Source organism: Humulus lupulus, chromosome X (genome assembly GCF_963169125.1).
Source record: "Humulus lupulus chromosome X, drHumLupu1.1, whole genome shotgun sequence".
NCBI classification, from domain to species: Eukaryota; Viridiplantae; Streptophyta; class Magnoliopsida; order Rosales; family Cannabaceae; genus Humulus; species Humulus lupulus.
Genome location: NC_084802.1, coordinates 208,768,991 through 208,793,846, shown reverse-complemented (window position 1 = coordinate 208,793,846; position 24,856 = coordinate 208,768,991). Strand labels below are relative to the sequence as shown.

At 36.5% G+C, this 24,856-nt stretch overlaps 1 protein-coding gene and 1 pseudogene across 1 annotated transcript; both read left to right on the top strand.

The window, feature by feature from the left end:
* Nucleotides 1-1,159: 1,159 nt before the first annotated feature.
* Nucleotides 1,160-2,685, top strand: LOC133806687 (heterogeneous nuclear ribonucleoprotein 1-like; annotated as a pseudogene).
* Nucleotides 2,686-22,581: 19,896 nt separating this feature from the next.
* On the top strand, nt 22,582-24,635 carry LOC133805165 (7-deoxyloganetin glucosyltransferase-like). Its single transcript, XM_062243265.1, has 2 exons — nt 22,582-23,207; nt 23,636-24,635. The coding sequence occupies exons 1-2, from the start codon at nt 22,697-22,699 to the stop codon at nt 24,580-24,582; spliced, it is 1,458 nt and encodes a 485-aa protein (XP_062099249.1). The 5' UTR covers nt 22,582-22,696; the 3' UTR covers nt 24,583-24,635.
* Nucleotides 24,636-24,856: the final 221 nt, after the last annotated feature.

The window sequence follows — 24,856 nt, the reverse complement described above, 5'->3', positions numbered from 1 at the left end:
TTAGAACTTGTGAATGTCATAACAAATTGTTCTAATTGTAACATGGAAACTGAAATTAAATTTCTACTAAAATCCATAATAAAAAATACATTATTTAAAATTAAAAATTTATTTCCGAACTTCAGACGAGCTCTTCCTCTAGCTTGGACCGCAACGAACGCTCTGTTCCCATCTCTAAGCTTTAAGCCGCCTTCGTCCACTTCCTCCCACGATTCAAGAAACTGTATAGAGTTGCAAACATGGTTAGTAGTTCCAAAATCAATAATCCAAACGAATTTATCATTCTCTAAAACACATGTTTCTAAGAGAAATGAACTATAATCAATACATTTGTTGTGTTTCGCTGCTAGAAACTTGGGGCAATCTCGTTTCCAATGCCCCTTCTCTTTGAAGTGAAAGCACTTATCTTTACCTTTCTTGTTCTTTGTAATGCCCTAATCTCCAGGGACCGTTATGGTGTGCATTTTAAACAGTGCTAAACTCGCTAACCGAGTCATTTGGCCATAATCGTGTAACTAAGTATGATTGATGGTTTATGGTTAAAATTTTTGGTTATGACACAACATTTCACTAAAACGTTTACTCTATACATTGGGATCCCAAAATATAATTTAAAGGTTAATTACAATAAAATATTTACAACTAGCTGACCTAAGCAGCAAAATAAGGTTAAACCCTACACTACAACAAAAACACCCTTTTAGGACACTCACCTAGATGTTAGTCCTAAAAACAGCTCCTGGACTTTTTAGGACTTGCATCTTTTAGGGCTCGCGGAGCGAGTCCTAAAAATTGATGTGTATCCTAAAAGTTTGATTTGTTTTTTTAATATACACCTCTTGGACTTTTTAGGGCTCGCGTTGCAAGTCCTAAAAGAATTCTTAAAAATTGATGCGTGTCCTAAATTCTATATTGTTTTTTCTAAATTTTGAATATTATTAAATTTTTATTTATAATAATTTTTATATCAAAATTTAAATTAATTATGATATAAAGAATAATATACTTAAATTTTATTTAAAAAAATTATAAGTTGTTAGTTTTTAAATATAATTAGAAAATAAAAATTAATAATATATCATTAATATTTTATTGTATTTTTTTTTCTTAATATCATTAAATTTTGTATTTAAAATTAAAATAAAAACTAAAAATTCTACCCCCAGCCGACACTCACCCTCTCAACTCCCTCTCCCTCACGCTCGGCGAACAGCACAAACTCGGTCATGGAGTCCTTCGCTCGTGTAGACACCGACTCGGTTGTCACGACTCACTCACCCTGTCACTTGTTTCTCGAGTCATCGACCCGTTCCTTCTCCTTCATCATTCACTTGCACTTGGCTTCTTTAACTGGGCTGCCCAGCAACCTTGGTTCGGTCACACTGCCATAACCTACCAATCAATCCTTAAATCTCTTTCTATTTCCCGCCAATTTAATGCCATTGATACTATCCTCAGGCAAGTGAAAGTTACTCTCGATTATTCGGTTTATGGCTCTATCATTTAGTTTTTTTTTTCCTTGGGAATTTTATTGGAATGATTTTTTTTTTTGTGAATCTATGTGAAAGACTCCGTTTTTATTCTATCTTTTTTGTTGGTAATTTGTAGGAAAATATTCATAGGGGGTTTAGCGAGAGAGACGAGTTCTGGTAAGTTGTTAGTTCGTCTTAAGATTGATTTGATTTAATTTGGTTTGGTTTTCGGGATTGTAATTAAAGCTCTATGGAATTTTGAAATGCAGCACAATTTATTAAACACTTCGGCAAATATGGTGAGATTATAGATTAAGTGATAATGAAGGACAGCAAAACAGGGCAACCCTGTGGATTTGGGTTTGTGACCTATGCTGACCCTCTGATGTTGATAAAGTTATCCAAGACACTCATGTTATCAACGACAAACAAGTAAGGTTTCTTGTGTGTTTATTCTTTCTTTTGGGTTGAAAAGATTTTTTTTCATTTTCTTTTTATATTTCTTGAGAGAGTTTTTTTTTATGGAGAGTATTTCGTTTGTGGGTCTTTGATGTTTTTTCTCTTCTTTTAGGTGGAAATCAAATGGACAATACCAAGGGGAGCTACTGGGTCTAAGGATTTCAAGACGAAGAAGATATTTGTTGGTGGGATTCCCACAACAGTTAATGAAGGTGAACCTCTTATGTTTATTTCAAGCTTTCTATGTACAACATGCTATTATTTGATATTGATTATAGAGTTACTTATGTGCAGATGAGTTTAGAGACTTATTCACAGTTTGGAGAGGTGAAGGAACATCAGATTATGAGGGTTCATGCAGCTAGTCGTTCACGTGGCTTTGGTTTTATTACATTTGAAACCGAGCGTACAGTTGATGATCTCTTGGCCAAAGGAAACAAACTTGAGATGGCTGGAGCTCAGGTAAGATGGACCTAAGAGTCTGAGTATCACATGCTTGTGTCATTCAACAGAAATCATGGTGTTTCTTGAGCATAATATTTTATTGTTGCTCACTTGACTTTATGATGAAGTTGGATTTGTGTTTCACAATATCCCAAGGATTTCTTTTTCTTTTTCTGAGAAACTTTTAGAATGCTTCCTTCAGGAACAATAGTTGGTACTTAAGGTTGTATTGCCATGCTGATTGACTCTTGGAGTTTTATCTACCCAAATACCTCAATAGAATGGCACCACAGGTGGAAGTGTTGAGAAATTATGCTTGAATGACAAGTTCTCAATAGAGGCGTCGAGTTTTTTTTCCTCTCCTATTTTCTTTATCGTTGAGTCAAAACCAAAATTTAGTGTCTTGTTTGTCAAACGAAATAACGAAATATATTGGCAGATTTTGGCTTCTTTTACTTATGGTTTCATTTCTGCATTGGTTAGGCTTTAACTGTGTATTTTAACTCTATACTGGTTATTTTAATGGATTTAAGAATTCTTTGACCTTACTAATCTTAAGCTTGCTTAGCAGATTTAATTGTTTTTCAGGTATTTATTGGGTTCTTTTCTTGTAATGCAAACCACGTGTTAGTGAAAATGCCTGGATGGACTAATATTGTTAAATTTAGTGAGTGATACTTCTATAGGATGATGTGGGTGTTAGTGAAAATGCCTCAATGGACTAATAATATTGTTAAAATTAAATAGCAAATGAATGCTTTTTTCATAGAACTAAAAAATTATTTAATTTCTAATCATGCATGTATTTCTTGAACATTTCAAGTTACAAGTATTTCTTAAAATGAACTGAAAAAGAAAGAATAACATGCTAGTTAAAAATAATTTTTAGGAATTGAATTTTTTTCTTTCTAATAGTTAAAAAATTAGATATATATATTTATCTTATTTATATGTGAATTTTTTGGAATTGACTAAATCTTGTGTTCTTTAATTGATATAATTGTTGTCCTCTTTGATTGATATAGAGGAACCACTTTAGTTTATGCGTTGGATTTATGAATGCTTGTTTCGTTCTTGAGAGTGCAACTTTAGAATGGGTTTTGTGTTTCACTCTTTACTCATCTTTATTATGTATGATATTGATCTAATTTTATTATGCAGGATTGCAAAGAGCTCTATCATTGGGAAAGGTATATAAAAAAAAAAAATGTCATGATGCTGCCATAGTTGATTATTCCAATGTTTAAAGTGGACAAGAAGTGTTCATTCAAAGAAAGAGATTGAGAGAAAGGTTGCTAGTCATTGATTAATTTAGTCAATTGAGTTATATATGCTCTTTTTTATTGTACTTATAAGTAGGAATTTATTCTATTTTATATTGAATCATGTTGTCATTTATAATACATGTTGAGAAATTTAAATTTCTTTTTAAAAAAAATTGGCATTTTTTTAGTATTTTCTTTTTAAATTTCTTTTAATACATTTTGGACACTCAAAGGGAGATATATTTTTAAATTAAAATGAAAATTGTAGTTGCATTTTAAAAAAAAAAAAAATTTACTTTTAAGGGCATGCAAAGCGAGTCCTAAAATATTAATTTAAAGACACCCAACAGGATCTTTTAGGACACACATTACGAGTCCTAAAAACATTCATTTAGGACTCGCAACGCGAGTCCTAAAAACTTACTTAAAGGCACTCAACATGATTTTTTAGGACTTGCAACACCAGTCCTAAAAAACCTCAATTTTTAAGGCTCTCAAATAAAGGACTCGAGCCCTGTGAGTCTTGAAAACTTTTTTAGGACTCGCGCTTGAAATTTTTTTTGCGAGTCCTAAAAAACCTTTTTTTGTAGTAGTGCTAGTTCCTCTTTAAACCCTCAGCCGTGGCAGTCAAGCAGCCGTATATGTACACATCGTAACCTAAGCTCACCAACTCAAGGATGATCCAACTTTCTTTTGCCTTTACCTTCACCACATAGCACCCGTGAGCCGAAGCTCAGCAAGAAAACTCAATATGCTCATGAATAGGTAATAACATGTTACTAAGTCATAATAGGCATGCCTAGCAATAATAGCCCTATTCATGCATGCAAATAAGTCCAAATAATGATTGTGGATCCTGCCCTCTTGTATGGATGACTATCAAGTCAATCCTAATAAGATGAGTGATTAACACTTTGAGATTATGATGATCATTCTGGGGCTTGTAGCCCTAATCAGATGAGTGATTAATACTTTGAGATTCTGATAATCATACTGGGGCTTGTAGCCCAAATCGGATGAGTGATTAACAATTTTGAGATTATGATAATCATGCTGGGGCTTGTAGCCCAAATCATATGAGTGACTAATGACTGAGTCACAAACTTAAACTAGATAAGTGGCTATGGAGTTATGAACTTGAATTAGATAAGTGACTATGGAGTCACGAACTTGAACTAGATAAGTGACTATGGAGTCACGAACTTAAGCCATGTGACGTTACAGTCACCTGAGCATTTTGGCCCTAACTCTAAGTATCTAGCCTTTAGACTAGACAAGCACTTTTGTTTTCATCGAACTTAAGGTCGGTCAAGCATTTCATGCTTATGATGATAATGCTTATGTCGATTAGATCTAATCTTTTCGGCTTGCGTTAGACACGCTAATACCGTTCTTGACTCATAGGTCAATTTCATACGACCAGTGCTCAGTACTACTACCGAACTTGACTAATAAGTCACAGCTTCGCAGTCAATACTGACACCATTGCCGATTCCTGACTCATAGGTCAGTTCCATTCACAAGTAACCAATGCTACCAAGCATATATCATATGTCAAATATCCAAATGTAGGGCATTCAACATGCTTACTCAACAAACACTAGCATAATTATGATCATGCACATTTACAGAGACTCAAGCTCTGATCAATCTCATATTCAATATTCATGTCATGCCCTAATCACATGTATCTCATGCATCACATACTGTGTGCGGTTTTCTTACCTCTGGTTCAAGCGAGAAATAATAAAAGAACGACCTTTGAGAACGATCATTCCTTTGAGTTCCTTAGCAGCTACCTAGTCATAATCAAATATAGGATTCCATAAATAAAATAATTCATAAAAGGTTCATGATCTAAGCCTCGCTCCCGGGACTTCGAATCTTACTAACACGGTTAGTAAATTCGATCCCGTGCCTTAAGAATTGAAACCCCAAGCCTCAAACCCTTCTTAGTTCAAATAGGAAGGGCGGGCTTGCCCTCAAACAGAGAGCACTACCTGGAGAAACATGGGCGGGCCGCGACTTGACCCAAGCTGAGTCGCGGCGCGCCTCCCCCACTAAGCCCAGGGAGCCTCTGACTTGGGTCCAAGTCACGACTTGGCCTATTGAATCACAACTTGACCCCATGATCCCAGCTTCCCCTGCCATTTCCTCCATTAAACCAACCCAAAATCAAAACCAAGCATCCACACATCATATCCACTAGTTTAACCATAAAACCTAAGGTTTAAATTATTTAAAACCTCATCAAATTCCCACCTATTCTGTCCAAAATATTAACTAAAAACCAGCTGGAAAACAGAGCACAAACCAGAAAATTTGAATTGAAACCTTACCTTAAACTCATAATTAACCCTCTTCAATGACTGAACATAAACCTAGAACCTCAAGCTTGATCACCTAGCTTGAATCCTCAAATTGAGCTTCAAAAATTTCTTAGGGAAGGAGAAGGAGAAGGATGATCGTTGAAGAGGAAAAAGGGTCTCTGTTTTTGGCTTAATTCTTCTACAACCATCCTAATTTAAACATATCCCTTGGTCAAATGACCAAAATGCCCCAAGCCTATCTTCTTTCCTTAACAGCTCCCAAGGGCAAAATAGTCATTTCCCATCTAATCCCGCTAATCATAATTAACGTCCTCCAATTCTCGTTATTCCCATTACCCTTTAATTCCCGGTAATGAACTAATCATCAAATTACCCTGAGACTCACCCCGAGTCCGGAAATTTACCCCGTTATGACCAAACCGCTAACTTGCATTCTGAGATCGTCTCATGCCGAACAGCTCGAAAAAATCCACATATAATGTGGTCTTATCCATAAATCACCAACATGCAAGAAAATATACAAATATGCCATCAACGGGCCAAATTACCAAAATGCCCTTATATTGAAAAATGGACCCACATGCATGCATTTATCATCATATAATAATATAACTCACATAATCATGCATATAATCATTTAAGGGCATAATAATTCAATTATGGCCCTCCTGGCCTCCTAATCAAGGTCCTAAGCCTTATTAGGAAATTTTGGTCATTACATTCTTCCCCTTAGGCGTCTGTACATTTGGTGGTTCACTCGTCTTTGCAACCTTGGGGTTGTTGTTTTGTCCTCCTTTCCTCTTGTTTCTAGCTATCAAAGACGAAGCTTGGTTAGCTTCAGCCTTAGCTGGATCAGCATCAACAACAGTAGTCTTATTTTCTCCTTCCTTACTAGGTCCACCCATGATAGGCTCAAAAATCTAAAGCTCGTTCATGAGCTGCATTAAACTATAGTTGAGTTGATCACGAACGTGCGGACATGCTACCATTCGAGCATATAGGATGCCATCACAAACGTGCGGAGACGGTGCTATCCAAGCATTTATGGTGCCATCAAGAACATGCGGAGACGGTACTCGTTCTAGAGATTCCTCAATCATGACGAACTCGGAGTTCTCACCAATCAACACAATGTTGATGTTTTGCTTCCATTTAAGGAAGTTTCTCCAGTGAGTTTCTCCATCGAAAGTTGAGAAAGGATGGGAGTAGACACAGACACTACTTAACTTAAAACTACAAATTATCAAAAGTCAATCACTTTTGCTCAATAAAACTCCTATTCACACAAATTTCAAGAAATAGCACAACATATACCAAAAATATGTAAGATATGAGAAAAAATACAAAAATAATCAAATCTCTATTTCTTTAGGTTTTTAACTAATCTAAGATATCGTTGTCCCAGTTGGCGAGAGTCAAAAGATACCATTAGTTAAATAGAGTTGTAAACTCATTTAATAATGGACACCATTATTAACAACCTACAATTCGATCAAAATAAGAAAACAAAATCTCTTATTTTATGAGCTGGACCAACGATTTCAATAATCATAGATTTAGTCCTAGTAGTCACCGTATGGGTGAGTCTAGTAGAATTTGACCTATAATTATCTATCTTTCGAAATCTAACATTGTCAAAATAACGAATGAACACCTTCTATAGGGGGACGAATCAAAGCGTCTCGAGCCCCATTAAGCTATTAACTTTGTTAAACCAACGGTGGAGATCGAATATAAATGTAACGCCCCAAAATCCCTAATGCGATTTAATAGTTGGATTAGTAGGCCGGAAGGGCCATAATTGATTTATTATGCCATTACATTAATATATGCATGTGTTATGTGAATTATATTATAATATGATGTTAAATGCATGCATGTGGGTCCACATTTCATCATAGGGGCATTTTGGTAATTTGGACAGTTGAGGGCGTAATTGTATATTTGTATACATGTCGGTGATCGTTAAGGCCACATTATAATGTGGATTTGTTCGAGTTATTCGGCATGAGACGATCTTTGTGTGCAAATTAGCGGTTTAGTCATAACGGGAATAAGTTCAGCTCGGGGTGAGTCTTGGGGTAATTAGGTCATTAGAGCGTTGTCGGGAATTAAAGGGTAACAGGTTATGAATTATTGGTATTTGAGAATTTTGAGAATAAGGGGAATTGGAGGGTGTTAATTATGACTAACGAAATAGGTGGAAAATGACAGTTTTACCTTTAGGAGTCTTTAAAAAACCTTAAATGACATAGGGGCAAAAAGGTCTTTTCACCTTAAGTCATATAAAAGCCATTTAAGGCTGTAGAAGGTTGGCAAAAATAGAGCATAAACTCATCTCTCCCATACCTCTTTTCTTCTCCTTTTTCTTTTGAATTTTTGAGTTGTTCTTGAGGATTTAGGCTAGGGAAGTGGATCTTGAGGGCTTAGGATTGTGTTCCACCATTGAAGAGGATCCTAATATGAGCTTGAGGTAAGTTTCTAGCCATTAAAACTCTAGCTTTGCTCTGTTTTTGGTTTGGTTTTCAACTTGGTTTTCTAGATTGGTTAAAGGGAATTGATGGGAATTTTTGGCTAGGGTTACTTGGGTTGTGACGCCTAGGATATGTGTAGATGGTTTTTGGGTTAATTTGGGATTAAAATGGGGTTTAAAAGCTTTTGATTCAGGTTGGAAATGGTGGAGTCAAAGGCGAAAGTTTCAGGGCCATTTCAGGCTGTGTGTAGTGCTGTAGCGCCCACAAGGGGGCGCTACAGCACTACTCAGCGATGAGTTTTTGCTGAATTGAGCGCTACGGCACTAGGGGGGTAGCGCTACAGTGCTACCTTGCTTCATCAGATTTTGGTTTTGGGCATTTTAAAGGGTTTTTGGCTCGGGGTTTCAATCTTTAAGGCTGGGGATTTAATCTACTCACCGTTTGGGTACAATTTGGGGTCCTGGGATTGAGGTTTAGGTCAAGACCATTTTATTGTTGCTTTTCATTAATTGAGGTTATAATTGGTTTTGATTAGGTAACCTCTACGGAATCAAAAGGTCGATCGTTCTCAAGGGTCGTTCTGTTACTATTTCTCACTCGAACCAGAGGTAAGAAAACTGCACCCCATATGTGTCATGCATGGTTATTATTGAGGCATGTTGAGTGTTTAAATGTGGACATTGATTGCATATCAAATGCTTAGAAAATCTTGCTTACTTGTGAAAGGCACTGACTTACTAGTCAAAATCGGCAATGGGGTCAGAACTAGCTGTGAAGCTGTGACTTACTAATTAGGTTCGACAGTAGTTTGGAGCACTGGTCGTATGTTGCTGACCTATGCGTCAGGAGCGGCATAAGCATCATGAACGCAGAGCCAATAAAAGATTAGATCTGATCGACATCTGCATTGAATGACTCATCATGAGCATTAATGCCGGACCGACCCCATGTTCGATGAAAACTAAAAGCGCTTGTCTAGTTTTATGACTACTTACTCAGAGCCAGGGCCAGAAGGCCCAGGTGACCGTATCGTCACATGGCTAAGGGTACGGAACCCACAGTAGTGACTCCATGGTCACTCCCTTGGTTTACATTGGTGACTCGCTCATCAATCACTTATCCTGTTTAAGCTAGTGACTCAATCACTCATTTGTAAAGGGTGCAGAACCCACATTATTGACTTACAACATTAGTCACTCATTTGTTTGGGCTGTAAGTCCTGGATGATTATCATGATCATCGTTTGATATTATATACATGTAGTATTGAGTTTTCTTGCTGGGCTTTGGCTCATGGGTGCTATGTGGTGCATGTAAAGGGAAAGAAAAGCTCACCCAGACTTGAGTGGAGAGCTTAGGCGGTGATGTGTACATATGCAGTCGCTTGACCATCATGGCCAAGGAGTTTCTCTGAGGAATTAGGGGGTTTACCCTATTTTTCCCGCTTTGGTCGGCGGGTTGTAAATTTTAAACTGTAATGACCATTTTGGATTGTAAATAACTTGTAAATGTTTTTTATGGGTCCATGTATATTTTAAGTTTTAAATAAAATATATCATTTCATTTTGATTGGTTTTTCCACCTTAACCTATTAATAACACCTAGAAGCACGTTTATAACCAAAGAACTCGATTAGCGAGTTAAGCACGGTTCAAAGTTCACAGTAACTGTCTTGGAGTAACCAGTGCATTACAACTTGGTATTAGAGCGTGCCAAGGTTTAGGGTTCCTGTATACTGGCTGGGCATGTACACTCACCACTGAAGACAAGCTCGACTTATGGTTTGATAACTATTTATGTAGTGATATATTTAATTGCTTAAATATAGTATAAATTATTTACCTCTCTACATGAGATACCTTGATAAGGTTGTGCCTTGAATACTGTATCATCAGCAAGAACGTCCTTATTAGTACTGATATTGCTAGAACATGCTTAGTAGTATTGTTCATTGTGAACTATTATTTGATACATGTTAAATGATAAATGCTATGATCAAGTATCCAATTGTATATTTGTATAACTGTGGAATATGATAATTATCTGCCTTTTCTTGGACCGTAAGGCAGCAAGAGGTTTAGTTATCACTGCCAGACTGGCTGTATTGACTATTGCAACAAGGTATAAGTTGATAAGAATGATTCCAAGACAGACAGATTCATCAGCTGGCCAGGGTGATCAAGGCCAGAATAATAATCAGGGTCAATAGAATGACCAGAGTCAGATTCCACAGCCAGCTCCTAAGAACTGGCAGCAGTTATTTAATGAGCTGTAGGCTATAGTATTGAGGCAGGGAGAAGAACTCTGCCTCCTGAGACAGCAGCAAGTTCCTATAGTAGCCAATGTATCTGAGGCACCTCCTGTATCGGTGCCAGCAACTGCCTGAGGTTGGTAACAAATGGGAGCCTCTCTATGAAAGGTTCAGAAAGGTGCAACCTCCAGTTTTTTAGGGTAGTGCAGATCCTGCAAAGGCAGAGAAATGGATGAGCATGATTACCACCATCCTGGATTCCATGTGGGTAACTGGTAATGAGAGAGTGGCCTGTGCCACGTATATGTTTTTGGAAGATGCCCAAATTTGGTGGGAAGTTATATCCCAGACCAGAAATATCAATGCCTTGAGTTGGGAAGAGTTTCAGACTCTGTTCAACGAGAAGTATTATAACGATTCCATCAGGGGGGCAAAAGCTGAGGAATTTATCAGATTACTTCAGGGGATTTTATCAGTGACTGAGTATGCCCTGAATTGGCAAAGTTTTCCATGGAGTTGGTACCCCCTGATGGGACCAGGAGGGAGAGATTTCTCCAGGGCTACAACCTAGATTATCCTGAGATGTTCGCATTACCACTGTGGCTGGGGTTACTACCTATGCATAGGTGATCGAGAAAGCACTCACAGCTGAGAGTGCAGAGAATAAGATCTGGTGAGACAATGCAGCCAGAAAGGAGTTTAGGGGAACAGGTTCTCCTTTTGTGGGTTCTGGTAGGGGTGGAGGCCCCAGTGAGCAGAAGAGGAAGGCTCCTGACACCTTCCCAGTTCCAGGTCTTGATAGGCGACCTTGCGGTATTTCAATGGGTCGTCAAAGTGGTAGTGAAGCTTGGAAGACTTATCTTGAATACCCTTGGTGTAAGAGGCGTCATTTGGGAGAATGTAGGGCAAGGGGCTGCTTTTTGTGTGGAGTAGTGGGTCATCTCTAGAAAGATTGCCCTAAGGCAAGAAAGGAACCCAGAAAAGCGAACAGCTCGGTCCCAGCTCGAGTGTTTGCGTTGACACAAGCAGAGGCCGAGGCTTCTCCCTCAATAGTTACAAGTCAGCTTCTCAATGCTGGAACCCCTTATAATGTTTTGATTGATTCTAGTGCTACACATTCTTTTGTTGCTAGTAGAATTATTGATAGACTGTGTAGACCCTGTGATTTTTATGCTGTGGGATTTGGAACTTTATTACCCACTGGGGAGTTGGTAGTATCTAGGAGGTGGGTTAGATCTTTGCCAGTGATAGTGGAGGGCAGAGAGTTGAAAGTGGATTTGATAGAGTTGGTTATGACTAACTTCGACATGATTCTGGGTATGGACTGGTTAGTGAAGAATGGGGCAACCATTGATTGCAAAAGGAAGATGGTCACCCTTGAGCCTGAAGGTGAGGATCCTTTTGTGTTTGTTGGCACTATGCATGGACCCTGCATACCTATGATTTCTGTTTTGAGGGCTAGAGATCTATTGCAAGGAGGTTGCTGATTAGTGATGAAAAATGCATATTTATTGATTTTAATGGTCAAAATAAATTAAGTTTAATTAATATTTTCATGGAATTAATATAATCTATTTTATAAATGAAAATATTTGATTATGATTTAATTTATTGTTAATTTTCAGGAAATAAAATGCATTTGAACACTAGCAAAAAGAGAAGAAAAAAAAAGGAAGAAAATGATATTTTGTTGAAGAAATAAAGCTTAGGCCCATTTGGCCCAAGAACCAATTGCCCTAGCCCAAGCCATCCTCAGTGCCAGATGGCGTCATCACGGTGCGCCACACATCCCCTCGACTCGCGCCCCATCTGCCTCTGACCCGCACGACCCGGTTGGCGACCCGCGTGCCAGCCTATCTTGACCCGCGTGCTGACCTGCATCCGCACCTGAGGACCCACGCCTCACACAACCTTCCCAGTAGGCCCAACTCCCCAGCAGCCCAGCGCTCACCCAACCTTCCCAGCAGGCCCAACACCCAAGCATCCTTATCCGGCCCTTCTCCTCTCCCAACCAGCGCCTACGTGGCGCCTTCCCATTGGCTGGGAATGGGTCAAAACTCACTTCTGCCACCAGCTCCTTCAACCCATGTTTTGTGGGTATTGGGCCTTGCAAATTGCTATTTTGAGCTTTAAAGTTCATACTTTGTGGTATTTTAGAAAAAGAGCAAATTGACCATACGCCAAAATAACTAGGTTAATATTTATAATAAGATTTGATTTTTCAAAATCATATTTTATTATTAATATTTATGATTTATTGTGTAACCCCTAAATCGTTGTTTAATTTATTTTTAGTCATTTTCTCCCTCTATAAATATGGACAATTCTTTCACATTTACCATGTAATTTTTAGGTAGCAAAACTCTACCAAATTTTAGTCTCATTTCTCATAATTTCTCTCTATAATTTCATGAGAATGTGTAGCATAATAGACTAGCCTTCTTAGGAAGGTTAGGATGATCCTATATGCACTATGACTTTGTTTGGTATTTTTGATTCACCATGTGCTTAAAGTTTATATATTTTAGTGATTTATTTTCTTTCATCTCTACTTCTTCATCTCTATTTCTTCATCTTGTTATCTATATTTATGTTTACTAATAGTATATAGATTTTGTCATGCACTTTCTATGTATTATCAAATTAGTGAAAATAATATAGATAATATCGTTATCATTTTCTCCATCTCATTCATATATATTTACTTTTGCTAAAATCTATATAGAATTAGTCATGCTCTTTCTATATACTTTATAAATAGTAAAAGTAATATTTGTGTTAGGTTTTATGTCCAATCTTTTATTGCATTATTGCCAATGGTATAATGTCATTTTTAGATTTCTCATAAGATTTATCTCATCTTTCAATGAAAAGAATAATAATCACTTGAATACATTTTTGTGAAATATATTTGTGCTTCAATGTTAAATCTTCCAAATGAATAGTTAGGATGTAAACTACTCATTTGTGTAATTTTTATGAATCAAATATCCAAATATATAAGTATGCATATTGGTGACTCTTGATCCTTCCTACTTGTTACCTATTGTTACATCACACTTTAGTCTATCTTTATTTCTAATCTTTAAATCTCAAAAACAACAAAAATATCACTTGTTCTATTTTCCCCATATTATTTATCTCTAAACTTTATTTATTGATTAACTTTAATTTCTTGCCTCCTTGTGGAATCGACCACCCGATCTATACTACAACCACCACTTAGTGGATGCACGTTTTGGGCGTTAAACAAATTTTGGCGCCGTTGCTAGGGAGGTAATAGAAAAAAAAGTTTTTCAATAAATTTTGCAAAAGAGGTGGGTAATTCTATCATTTTCTTTTTGTGTATACTTCTCTAGGATTTTTTTTTATTTACCCTAAAAAAAAAAAGTAAAAAAAATCACTATCATTTTTTTTATTGCTCCTCTTTAGTTAGTTTGTCATTGTTGTACTAAAAGAAAAAAAAATTGCTATCATTTTTTCTCTTGTTAATTTAATTTTGGTTTCTTATGTTTTGTTAGTTTAGTTTTAATTTATTCCTTTTGTTTTTTATTTTAATTGTTTGTGTTTAGGATTTGTTACATTTTTTTTTTCCTTCTATCTTACTCTTGTGAATTTTTTTTTAATGTGTTTGTAGGTTACTTTAGTTTTTTTTTGGTTACTTAGATAGTTTTTAATCATCTTTCAAACAAAAAAAAATGTTACTTTCTTAGAATTTTTTTTAGCCCTTTTATGTATTAGTGTTTTTCTTTTCCTATTATTTTTTGTTGTTCAGTGAGCATCTTATTTCTTTTGTTTAAATAATTTTTTTTTTCTATTGTTAGATTTGTATCTTTATTTTTCATTTTTTTGTTATTAGTTTTTATTTTTAGGTTTTAAATCTTAACAAAAATAAAAATCATAAAAAATTAAAAAAATAAAAAAAATAAAATAAAGCTTGTTTTGTCAACATAAGCAATTTTTGCTTAAAGGCCAATTTGAGTAAAGTTTCATCCATGCTTACTTAGTAACATCGGGGAGTTCTTGTAAGTATTGGTTGTAAAATGACTGTTTTTATGAATTGTGACCCCTCCATAATTATCTAGCAACCTCGGGGAGTTCTAGATAAAGTGTGAGTCTTAAGTGGGACCGTTCTAAAAATATCAAATCGACCTGGAAATAAGAAAAACAAAAAAAAATTAAAAACAAAATCAAAAAATCAAAATTAAGAAAATCACAAAAGCAAAATAAAAAAATATAATATGAATGAAGAAGAAAATAAATGTTTTGAGATGTATTTTCCAATGTATTATTCTTCATTCGGAAACAACCATAATTCTAGTGCTACTGAGGGTACTAGCCGTTTTAGAGGTGCATACAAACTTAGTGTAAGAGAATACCGAGAACTTGAGGTCTTAGAAACTAAGTCTGAAAGAGAAAGTTACGAGGTTCCTGAGATATATTATGATGAACATTATTGTGACTTTGAAAGAGTCGACCATAGGAATCGTAATTCTAGTTGGACCAACCCCGTAGATTTTAGAGTTGGAAGCTTCAGTACAACTACCGTGCACCGCCTCACATGAATTTTGACCAAAATTTTCCTAACTCCCCACATGAACCTCCATATAATGTCTGCGCTAATGAAAATTCCAAGAGGACACTTTACACACATTTATAGAGGAGCAAAGAGAATTCAACAGACAATTTGTGGAATATTTTAGGGAAACTAGTACTCAACTTTCAGAATTGACCAACGTTATTATTTCACATAATTTAAGTCAATTCCCGTCCCAACCTGAGGCCATAGCACCATCTCCTACTCTCAATTCTAAACCCGATGAGGATGATGCTATTACCATTTGGAGTGAAACTCTTTCCCATACCGAAATTCTTCCAACCACTCCAAAGAAAAATGGAAGCTATCACACTGATGTAATAGACTTAATCATTGAGGAAATCATAAACATATTTGCAATGACACATTCACCCACTTTCCTCCACGATTTTGAACTCAAACATTTTCTCTTTCCTGAAAATGTTACTAACGCTTCTATTTTTGAGACACAGGATAAAAGAAAATTCATTTTTGATACAGGATAGTACGCAAATATGAAGTTGGTAGACTTACCTGAGAGCGATGCTTTTGTCTACGAAAGACTGATCAAGTTTTATCTTTCTTTTTAGTGTGCTTTATTTTAATTTGTGTCTTTATTTTATGTTGCGACTTTTACTTTTTGGGGTTTTGTTGTTTTTTTTTTTGTTGGTTATCATATTCCCTTTTTCTCCTACAATTGGCTTAATGTTAGACATTGAAGACAATGTCTCAATTAAAGTTGGGGGTAGAAGGCCATGGGAATGCAATTGAAGTTCAGTACTGCTTATCATCCTCAGACAGATGGGCAATCTAAGAGGATGATTAAGATATTAGAAGACATGCTACGAGCATGTGTGCTGGACTTTGGTGGATCCCGGAGTAAGTATCTACCTTTGATAGAGTTTTCCTACAACAATAGTTATCAGTCTACCATTAGGGTTGCACCTTATGAGATGCTGTATGGTAGGAAGTGCAGATCTCTCATTCATTGGGATGAGATAGGAGAAAGGAGATACTTGGGTCCTGAGGCAGTTCAGAGGACCAGTGAGGCCATTGAGACGATTAGAGCTCGGATGCTCGCTTCTCAGAGTAGACAGAAAAGTTATGCAGATCCCAAGCGCAGGAACGTGGAGTTCCAAGTGGGAGATTAGGTCTTCCTTAGAGTCTCGCCATGGAAAGGGGTAAGAAGATTTGGGAAGAAGGGCAAGTTGATCCCTAGATTTGTAGGTCCATTTGAGATCCTGGAGAGGATTGGTCAGGTTGCTTACAGGTTGGCCTTACCTCCGGCATTGTTAGCCGTGCATAACGTGTTTCATGTCTCAGCTCTTCGGAGGTATGTATCTGATGTGACTCATGTTTTGAGCCATGTAGATCTGGAGCTTGAGGCAGATTTCTCCTATGAGGAACAACCAGTCCAGATACTTGATAGAAATGACAAGGTCCTCAAAAATAAGACTATACATTTGGTTAAGGTACTATGGAGGAATAGCAAGGTCGAGGAAGCAACCTGGGAGATGGAGTTAGATATGCAGAGTCAGCATCCCGAGTTGTTTAGGTAAATTTCGAGGACGAAATTTCAGTAAGGAGGGGATAGGTGTAATGCCCCAAAATCCCTAATGCGGTTTAATGGTTGGATTAGTAGGCCGGGAGGGCCATAATTGATTTATTATGCCATTAAATATTATATGCATGTTTATGTGTATTATATTATATATGATGTTAAATGCATGCATGTGGGTCCACATTTCATCATAGAGGCATTTTGGTAATTTCGTCTGTTGAGGGCGTAATTGTATATTTGTATGCATGTCGGTGATCTATTGTTGAGGCCACATTATAATGTGGATTTGTTCGAGCTATTCGGCATGAGACGATCTGTGTGTGCAAATTAGCGGTTTAGTCATAACGGGATTAAGTTCGGGGCTCGGGGTAGTCTCGGGGTAATTTGGTGATTAGAGCGTTGCTAAGAATTAAAGGGTAATGAGATATGAATTATTGGTATTTGAGAATAAGGGGAATTGGAGGGTGTTAATTATGATTAACGAAATAGGTGGAAAATGACAGTTTTACCCTTGGGAGTCTTTTGAAAACCTTAAATGACCTAGGGGAAAAAAGGTCTTTTCACCTTAAGACATATAAAAGCCATTGAAGGCTGTAGAAGGTTGGCAAAAATAGAGCATAAACTCATCTCTCCCGTACCTCTTTTCTTCTCCTTTTTCTTTTGAATTTTTGAGTTGGTCTTGAGGATTCAAGCTAGGGAAGTGGATCTTGAGGGCTTAGGATTGTGTTCCACTATTGAAGAGGATCCTAATATGAGCTTGAGGTAAGTTTCTAGCCATTAAAAATCTAGCTTTGCTTTGTTTTTGGTTTGGTTTTCAGCTTGGTTTTCTAGATTGGTTAAAGGGAATTGATGGGAGTTTTTGGCTAGGGTTACTTGGGTTGTGATGCCTAGGACATGTGAAGATAGTTTTTGGGTTCATTTGGTTCAGGTTAGAAATGGTGGAGTCGAAGGGGAAAGTTTCAGGGCCATTTCAGGCTGTGTGTAGCGCTATAGCGCCCACAAGGGGGTGCTACAATGCTACTCAGGGAGGAGTTTTTGCTGACTTGGGCACTGGGGCGCTAGGGGGTTAGCGCTGTCCTGCTTCATCAGATTTTGGTTTTGGGCATTTTTAAGGGGTTTTGGCTCGGGGTTTTAACCCTTAAGGCTTGGGATCGAATCTACTCACCGTTTGGGTACAATTCGGGGTCCCGGGAGTGTGGTTTAGGTCAAGACCCTTATATTGTTGATTTTCATAAATGGAGGTTATAATTGGTTGTGATTAGGTAACCGCTATGGAATCAAAAGGTCGATTGTTCTCAAGGGTCGTTCTGTTACTATTTTTCACTAGAACCAGAGGTAAGAAAACTGCACCCCATATGTGTCATGCATGATTATTATTGAGGCATGTTGAGTGTTTAAATGTGGACATTGTTTGCATATAAAATGCTTAGAAAGACTTGCTTACTTGTGAAAGGCACTGACTTACTAGTCAGAATCGACAATGGTGTCAGAACTACCTGTGAAGCTGTGACTTACTAGTCAGGTTCGACAGTAGTTTGGAGCAATGGTCGTATGTTACTGACCTATGAGTGGGGAGCGGCATAAGCGTCATGAACGCAGTGCCGCTAAAAGATTAGATCTGATCGACATCTGCATTGAATGACTCATCATGAACATTATTGCCGGACCGACCCCAAGTTCGATGAAACTAAAAGCGCTTGTCTAGTTCTATGACTAGTTACTCAGAGCTAGGGCCAGAAGGCCCAAGTGACCGTATCGTCACATGGCTAAGGGTACGGAACCCACAGTAGTGACTCCATGGTCACTCCCTTGGTTTACATTGGTGACTCGCTCATCAGTCACTTATCCTGTTTAAGCTAGTGACTCGATCACTCATTTGTAATGGGTGCGAAACCCACATTAGTGACTTACAACATTAGTCACTCATTTGTTTGGGCTGTAAGTCCTGGATGATTATCATGATCATCGTTTGATATTATATACATGCAGTATTGAGTTTTCTTGCTGGACTTTGGCTCATGGGTGCTATGTGGTGCAGGTAAAGGGAAAGAAAAGCTCACCCAGTCTTGAGTGGAGAGCATAGGTGGTGATGTGTACATATGCAGCCACTTGACCATCACGGCCAAGGACTTTCTCGGAGGAACTAGGGGGTTTACCCTATTTTTCCCGTTTAGGTCGGCGAGTTGTAAATTTTAATATGTAATGACCATTTTGGATTGTAAATAACTTGTAAATGTTTTTTATTGGCCCATTAACAGTTTTATGTTTTAAATAAAATATATCATTTCCTTTTGATTGGTTTTTCTACCTTAACCCATTAATAACACCTAGAAGCACGTTTATAACCAAAGAACTTGATTAGCGAGTTAAGCACGGTTCAAAGTTCACAGCAATTGTCTTGGAGTAACCCGGGTGTTACAACATTTCTTAAACGTGTGTTTTGACTTCTCTTTTCAACTCTCACTTAACATTCTTTTTATTAACTCAATTATGTCATTTATTTAATTAAAAAATCATTAAAATAATTGCAAATTAACAGTCCTACGTTGAAATTATCATGGGCTTTAGGCCCGTGAAATTTCTCATTTGATTATAAGTACGTTGGACTTAAAAATCAAAGACTGTATTGTTTTCTATTGATTTAATTAATTAAATAATCATTCAAATCCTTTATCAAATTAATTATTTATAATTTGAACCTTGATTTAAAATTATTTACTAATTTAGATACCAATTTATCTTAATTAATAAATCTGTCATAATTTCTCTTTTCTTCTCTAAATTGTATAACTTTGTGAAACTATCCAAAATTGACCTGATCAACTTTGATAATTCTAATTGATAACTAAATCAATTAATTGAGACTATCTAGATGATTTTATCCAAGGTACAGTGGGACCATGGGCCTATGAAATCAAGCTCCAATAAGTTATCATAAATCTAACAAATAAATTTACTAACTTATTAATTCATCGTGACTCCACTAAAAACTCGAAATTGCACTCTTGAATTCATAGAACGATCTATAAGAAATATAGATACACTATTAATTATCCATTGTTACAATCATAGTTGTCACTCAATCCTCTATAAATGGTCTACAATGAGATGGGACTAAAATACTGTTTTACCCCTCATTGTATTTTATCCTTAAAACACTTAGTTCCTTGTAAATGATATTTCAGTAAACTAATATTAATTACTGAAATGAGATATCTATGATTTAGCACCATGAACCAAACTAAAAGGAAACCATCGTTTCACTACTTCATTAGAAACTATAGATGTTCATATCTATGATTAACACTCCCACTCAATTATACTACCGAGTTTCCAAGATGTAAGTATGGGCTAGTCCGTAGGGTATGCTGGTAACGAACAAGTCAAAGAACTCAAATAATACAATCACTTATAATACTAACCACTCAGAATTGAGATTGAATTGGCCTATGGTCAACTATGTGATATGACTAGAATAGATAATAACGGTATGTTTACTTATCCTATCTATTGTCAATATCAGTCTAGCCTGATGTAACAAATACATTCGATCTTATCTACTTTGCTAATATTCTGGAAAGAACATAATATTGTGATGTGTAAGTAGATTATATCGTAGATTGGCAAGTCAGTGTAAATCCTGTGCACTGACTAATCTTAGGACTAACTTATTTTGAACATATAATCATATTTATATTCCACTGTGATTACGTCATTATAAATACGATTAGCTGTATGCTCGAGATTTAATAAAAGTTTATTTTAAACAAATAATCATGAAAATAAAACATGTGAGCAAAGTGATTGACCGAGTAAAAAAATGATTTTTATTCTTTTATGGGAATTTACTTATTTGGTACCCTCTGTTTTCAATAATGTTCATATGGTACTCCGTATTTTGAAAACATAGATATTTGGTATCCAAATTGATAAAATTTTGTCAATATGACTAAACTGACAGCAGTTATATATAATTTGTAGCTCGTATGATTGAGAGTAATTTGATTTAATTGGTATAATTTTATTAATTAAATTTGAGTTTAGGGTACCAAATATGTACAATTTTAAAATACAGGGTAATAAATATGTGCGATTTTAAAATACAAGTTACCAAATATGTATGATTTCAAAATGCAGGGTGTGAAATGAGCATTATTTTTAAACACAGGGTACTAAGATGACAATTTGCAAAAACACAGGGTACCATACGGTTACTTACCTTTCTTTTATTGATAATAAATGAGATTACAAAGAAATTGAGTTTTAATTAGGGCATAAAACCCCAACAAAAATGACTTTTCTCGATAGTGGTTTGATTGTGGCTTGATGGTATCGGTGATGCTCGATGGTGCTCGATGTGATTCTTGCAAGAGGCATAATTTTTTACTCGGGTGTCCGTTTGGGTGATTTTTTTTTTATTTTGGGTATTTTTTCAAGATCTACATGTTTGCATGCTCATATGCATATTTGGAAAGTTTAAAACTTGAATACATACACAAATATGTCTTAAACATGATGTATGTTTGGACTTTTGTATTTTTTTACAAGTGTTACACTTCACAATGTGCTTATGAGCATGTCAAACGTGTAGATATTGAAAAAATACCAACAATAAAAAAAAATCACCCCAAACGGACATCCGAGTGAATAATTATGTTTCTTGTAAGAATTGCATTGAGCCATCATCGAGAAAAGTCATTTTTTCTTGAAAAATCATGATTTTGAAGGCTCTGTTGAGCTGACATCGAGCATCATCAAACCACCATTGAGCAAAGTCGATTTTCTGCAATTTTCAGAGCTTCAGATCTGAAAAAAATCGCAAAAAAACTCAAAAATTATGCCCAGATTTGTTCGAAATACAATATTTAGTATGGTGGTGGTGTTGGTGGTGTCGTGAGGTGAGAGAGAGTGAACTGAGCGAGAGAGAGAGAGAGAGAGGGAAAAGAGAAAAGGGAAGAGAGAAATAAGAAGTGAAAATAAGTAAGGAAATAGTAAGGATATTTTACGTAAAGTGACAAAAAAATAATATTATTTTAAAATATTTAATATATCTAGCATACATACAACTTAAAATTTCCCACCTAATTTTGCTTCCATTATTTGTTTATTTAATTATCATGACAACTATCGTGTGTGTGTGTGTATATATAGAGAGATAGACACGTTTTTAGACACGTTTTCAGAAGTTCGTAATCTCATCAAACTCCGACCACATCTTTCCAACCAAATTTTTTTATAAACGTGACATATATCCGTTCACCCAATTCGTACGATGGTCATAATCCGTCAATTTAATAAACACGATATTTATGTTTGTAATAGACAAATTTCACTTGCAAATTATAAGTAAATTACATTTTTCTAAATGTTACAGAAGTAAAATGAATCTTTGACAAATGGTTGAGTTATATTTCAACCATTATTATATATTGGTGAAATTGAATTGAAAACACTTTTATTTGAAAATAATTTGCTTACGTCGGTACACCAAAGAGTGATCTTCTTCTGACTTTGCTCCTGAAAGATGTACTTTCTTAATATTATTCAATCCCAGAATTAAAATTCTTCAGTTTCAATTTGATAGGTTAATTTGAATATTTATTTAAATATTAAAAATAATGATATAAAGATCTACCCTTATGCTAAGTAACTCAATTATTAAAAAATACCAAGAAAAAAGAAGAAAATACTTTATGTTTTTGGCGGTTAGGTATCTCATTACGTGGTCTTCTAGCCCTATAAATCAAGCCACATAGCTCTCTCTCCAATCCACACTTGCCTTTCAAAACAGAGCCATATTATCTCCATTATTCCAAAATCTCTGGCCATATTTTTTCACTTCCTTTCTCCTCAACAACAACAGTAATGGGTTCCATTTCTTTACTCGAAAAACCTCACGCCGTTTGCATACCCTTCCCAGCTCAGGGACACATAAACCCTATGCTTAAACTAGCCAAACTGCTCCACTCCAGAGGGTTTCATATAACATTCGTCAACACAGAGTTCAACCACAAACGCCTGCTCAAGGTTCGTGGACCAAACTCTCTTGACGGTCTGCCCTCGTTTCAGTTCGAAACCATTCCCGACGGTCTCCCTCCCACCGACGTGGACGCAACCCAAGACATACCCGCTTTGTGTTACTCAACTCCTAGGCATAGCTTAGTTCCTTTCAAAAACCTTCTGGCCAAGTTGAACTCTTCACCAGTTGTTCCTCCGGTCACCTGTGTCTTCTCCGATGGGGTTCTGAGCTTTACTCTTGACGCGGCTGAAGAGCTTGGTATCCCTGAAGTTCTATTCTGGACTACTAGTGCTTGCGGTTTCATGGGTTACGTTCATTACAAAGGACTCATCGAAAGGGGTCTTATTCCATTAAAAGGTACATACATACATACATACATAAATATATATTGTTGTTTAAACTCGTGAATACTTATCGAATGAACAACGTTGGCTCATTTCCATTGATCAACTCTGTTGATTTGTCTCCAAACGCGTTATTATCGAATGAACATGTTTCTCTGCCATCTACAACCACGACCAGTATTCTTATCATCTTCATTTGTTGTAACTGGTTCAATATATTTATTTATATAATTGTTCTGACGTGAAGTATATTCTATCCATATGATTCGTTGACTCCATTATATCTGTAGTTGACATTTTTTCCCATGATTAAATAATGTTAAAGCATCAATGACTAGCTAAGCAATTGGCTTTAATAATGCAACACTAATAATACAACACTTATATATGAGAGTTACTACTCTTACTGATTTTTTTTTTGTCTTTTGTGTGAATCTGCAGATGAGAGTTACCTTACAAATGGGTATTTGAATACTCCATTAGATTGGATACCGGGTATGAAAAACATCCGATTAAGGGACATACCAACCTTCATAAGAACAACTGATCCAAATGATAACATGATAAAGGTTGCAATGACCGAAATCGAACGAACACAGAAAGCTTCGGCAGTCATTTTAAACACCTTTTACGATCTTGAACACGACGTTTTGGACTCACTCAAGACCATTCTGGCTCCACCCGTATACTCAATCGGCTCCCTCAGCCTCTTAGTCAATCAAATCCCCTCGACCATTCCCAACTCCGTTGGGTCAAACCTCTGGAAAGAAGATCTTACTTGCCTCGACTGGCTTGATTCTAAAGAACCCAACTCAGTCGTTTACGTAAATTTTGGGAGCATCACCGTGATGACGCCGGCTCAACTTATTGAGTTCGCATGGGGACTAGCCAACAGCAACAAAACGTTTCTTTGGGTCACACGTCACGACCTTGTCGCCGGCGAAACGGCGGTGCTTACGCTAGAGTTCGCAGCGGCGACGGAGAACCGGAGTTTGTTAACGAGTTGGTGCCCTCAAGAACAGGTGCTGAACCACAAGGCCGTAGGGGGTTTCTTGACACATAGTGGGTGGAACTCGACGCTGGAGAGTATATGCAGCGGCGTTCCGATGCTGTGCTGGCCCTTCTTCGCTGACCAACAGACTAATTGCAGGTACAGTTGCGAAGAATGGGGGATTGGTACGGAGATTGAGAGTGATGCCAAGAGAGATGAGATACAGCGTTTGGTGATAGAGTTAATGGATGGAGAAAAGGGTGAAGCTATGAAGAAGAAAGCTCAGTGGTGGAGAAACATGGCGTTTGAAGCAACGAGCGCCGGTTCGGGTTCGTCTTTTGCGAATTTTGAGAAGGTCGTTCAACACCTGTTACAAACTCAAGCTTTGACCGATTAAGAGTTGATTCCCTTCTCAAATGAAATGATTCATTTCCAACACTATAAATTAATCCTTATTTACTCCTTTTCCTAAATATAAATACTATGTTAGTAGCTCTAGTACTGGTTAATGGTTGATTGTTAAAAAAAATTAAAAATTTTGCATTAATACATACCCAATATTTTAAATTATTTATATATATTTTTTAAAATATAAAATTAAACTTTAAATTTTGAATTATTTAAAATATAACATCAATTACAAATTATTAAAATTGAAATACATATATCTT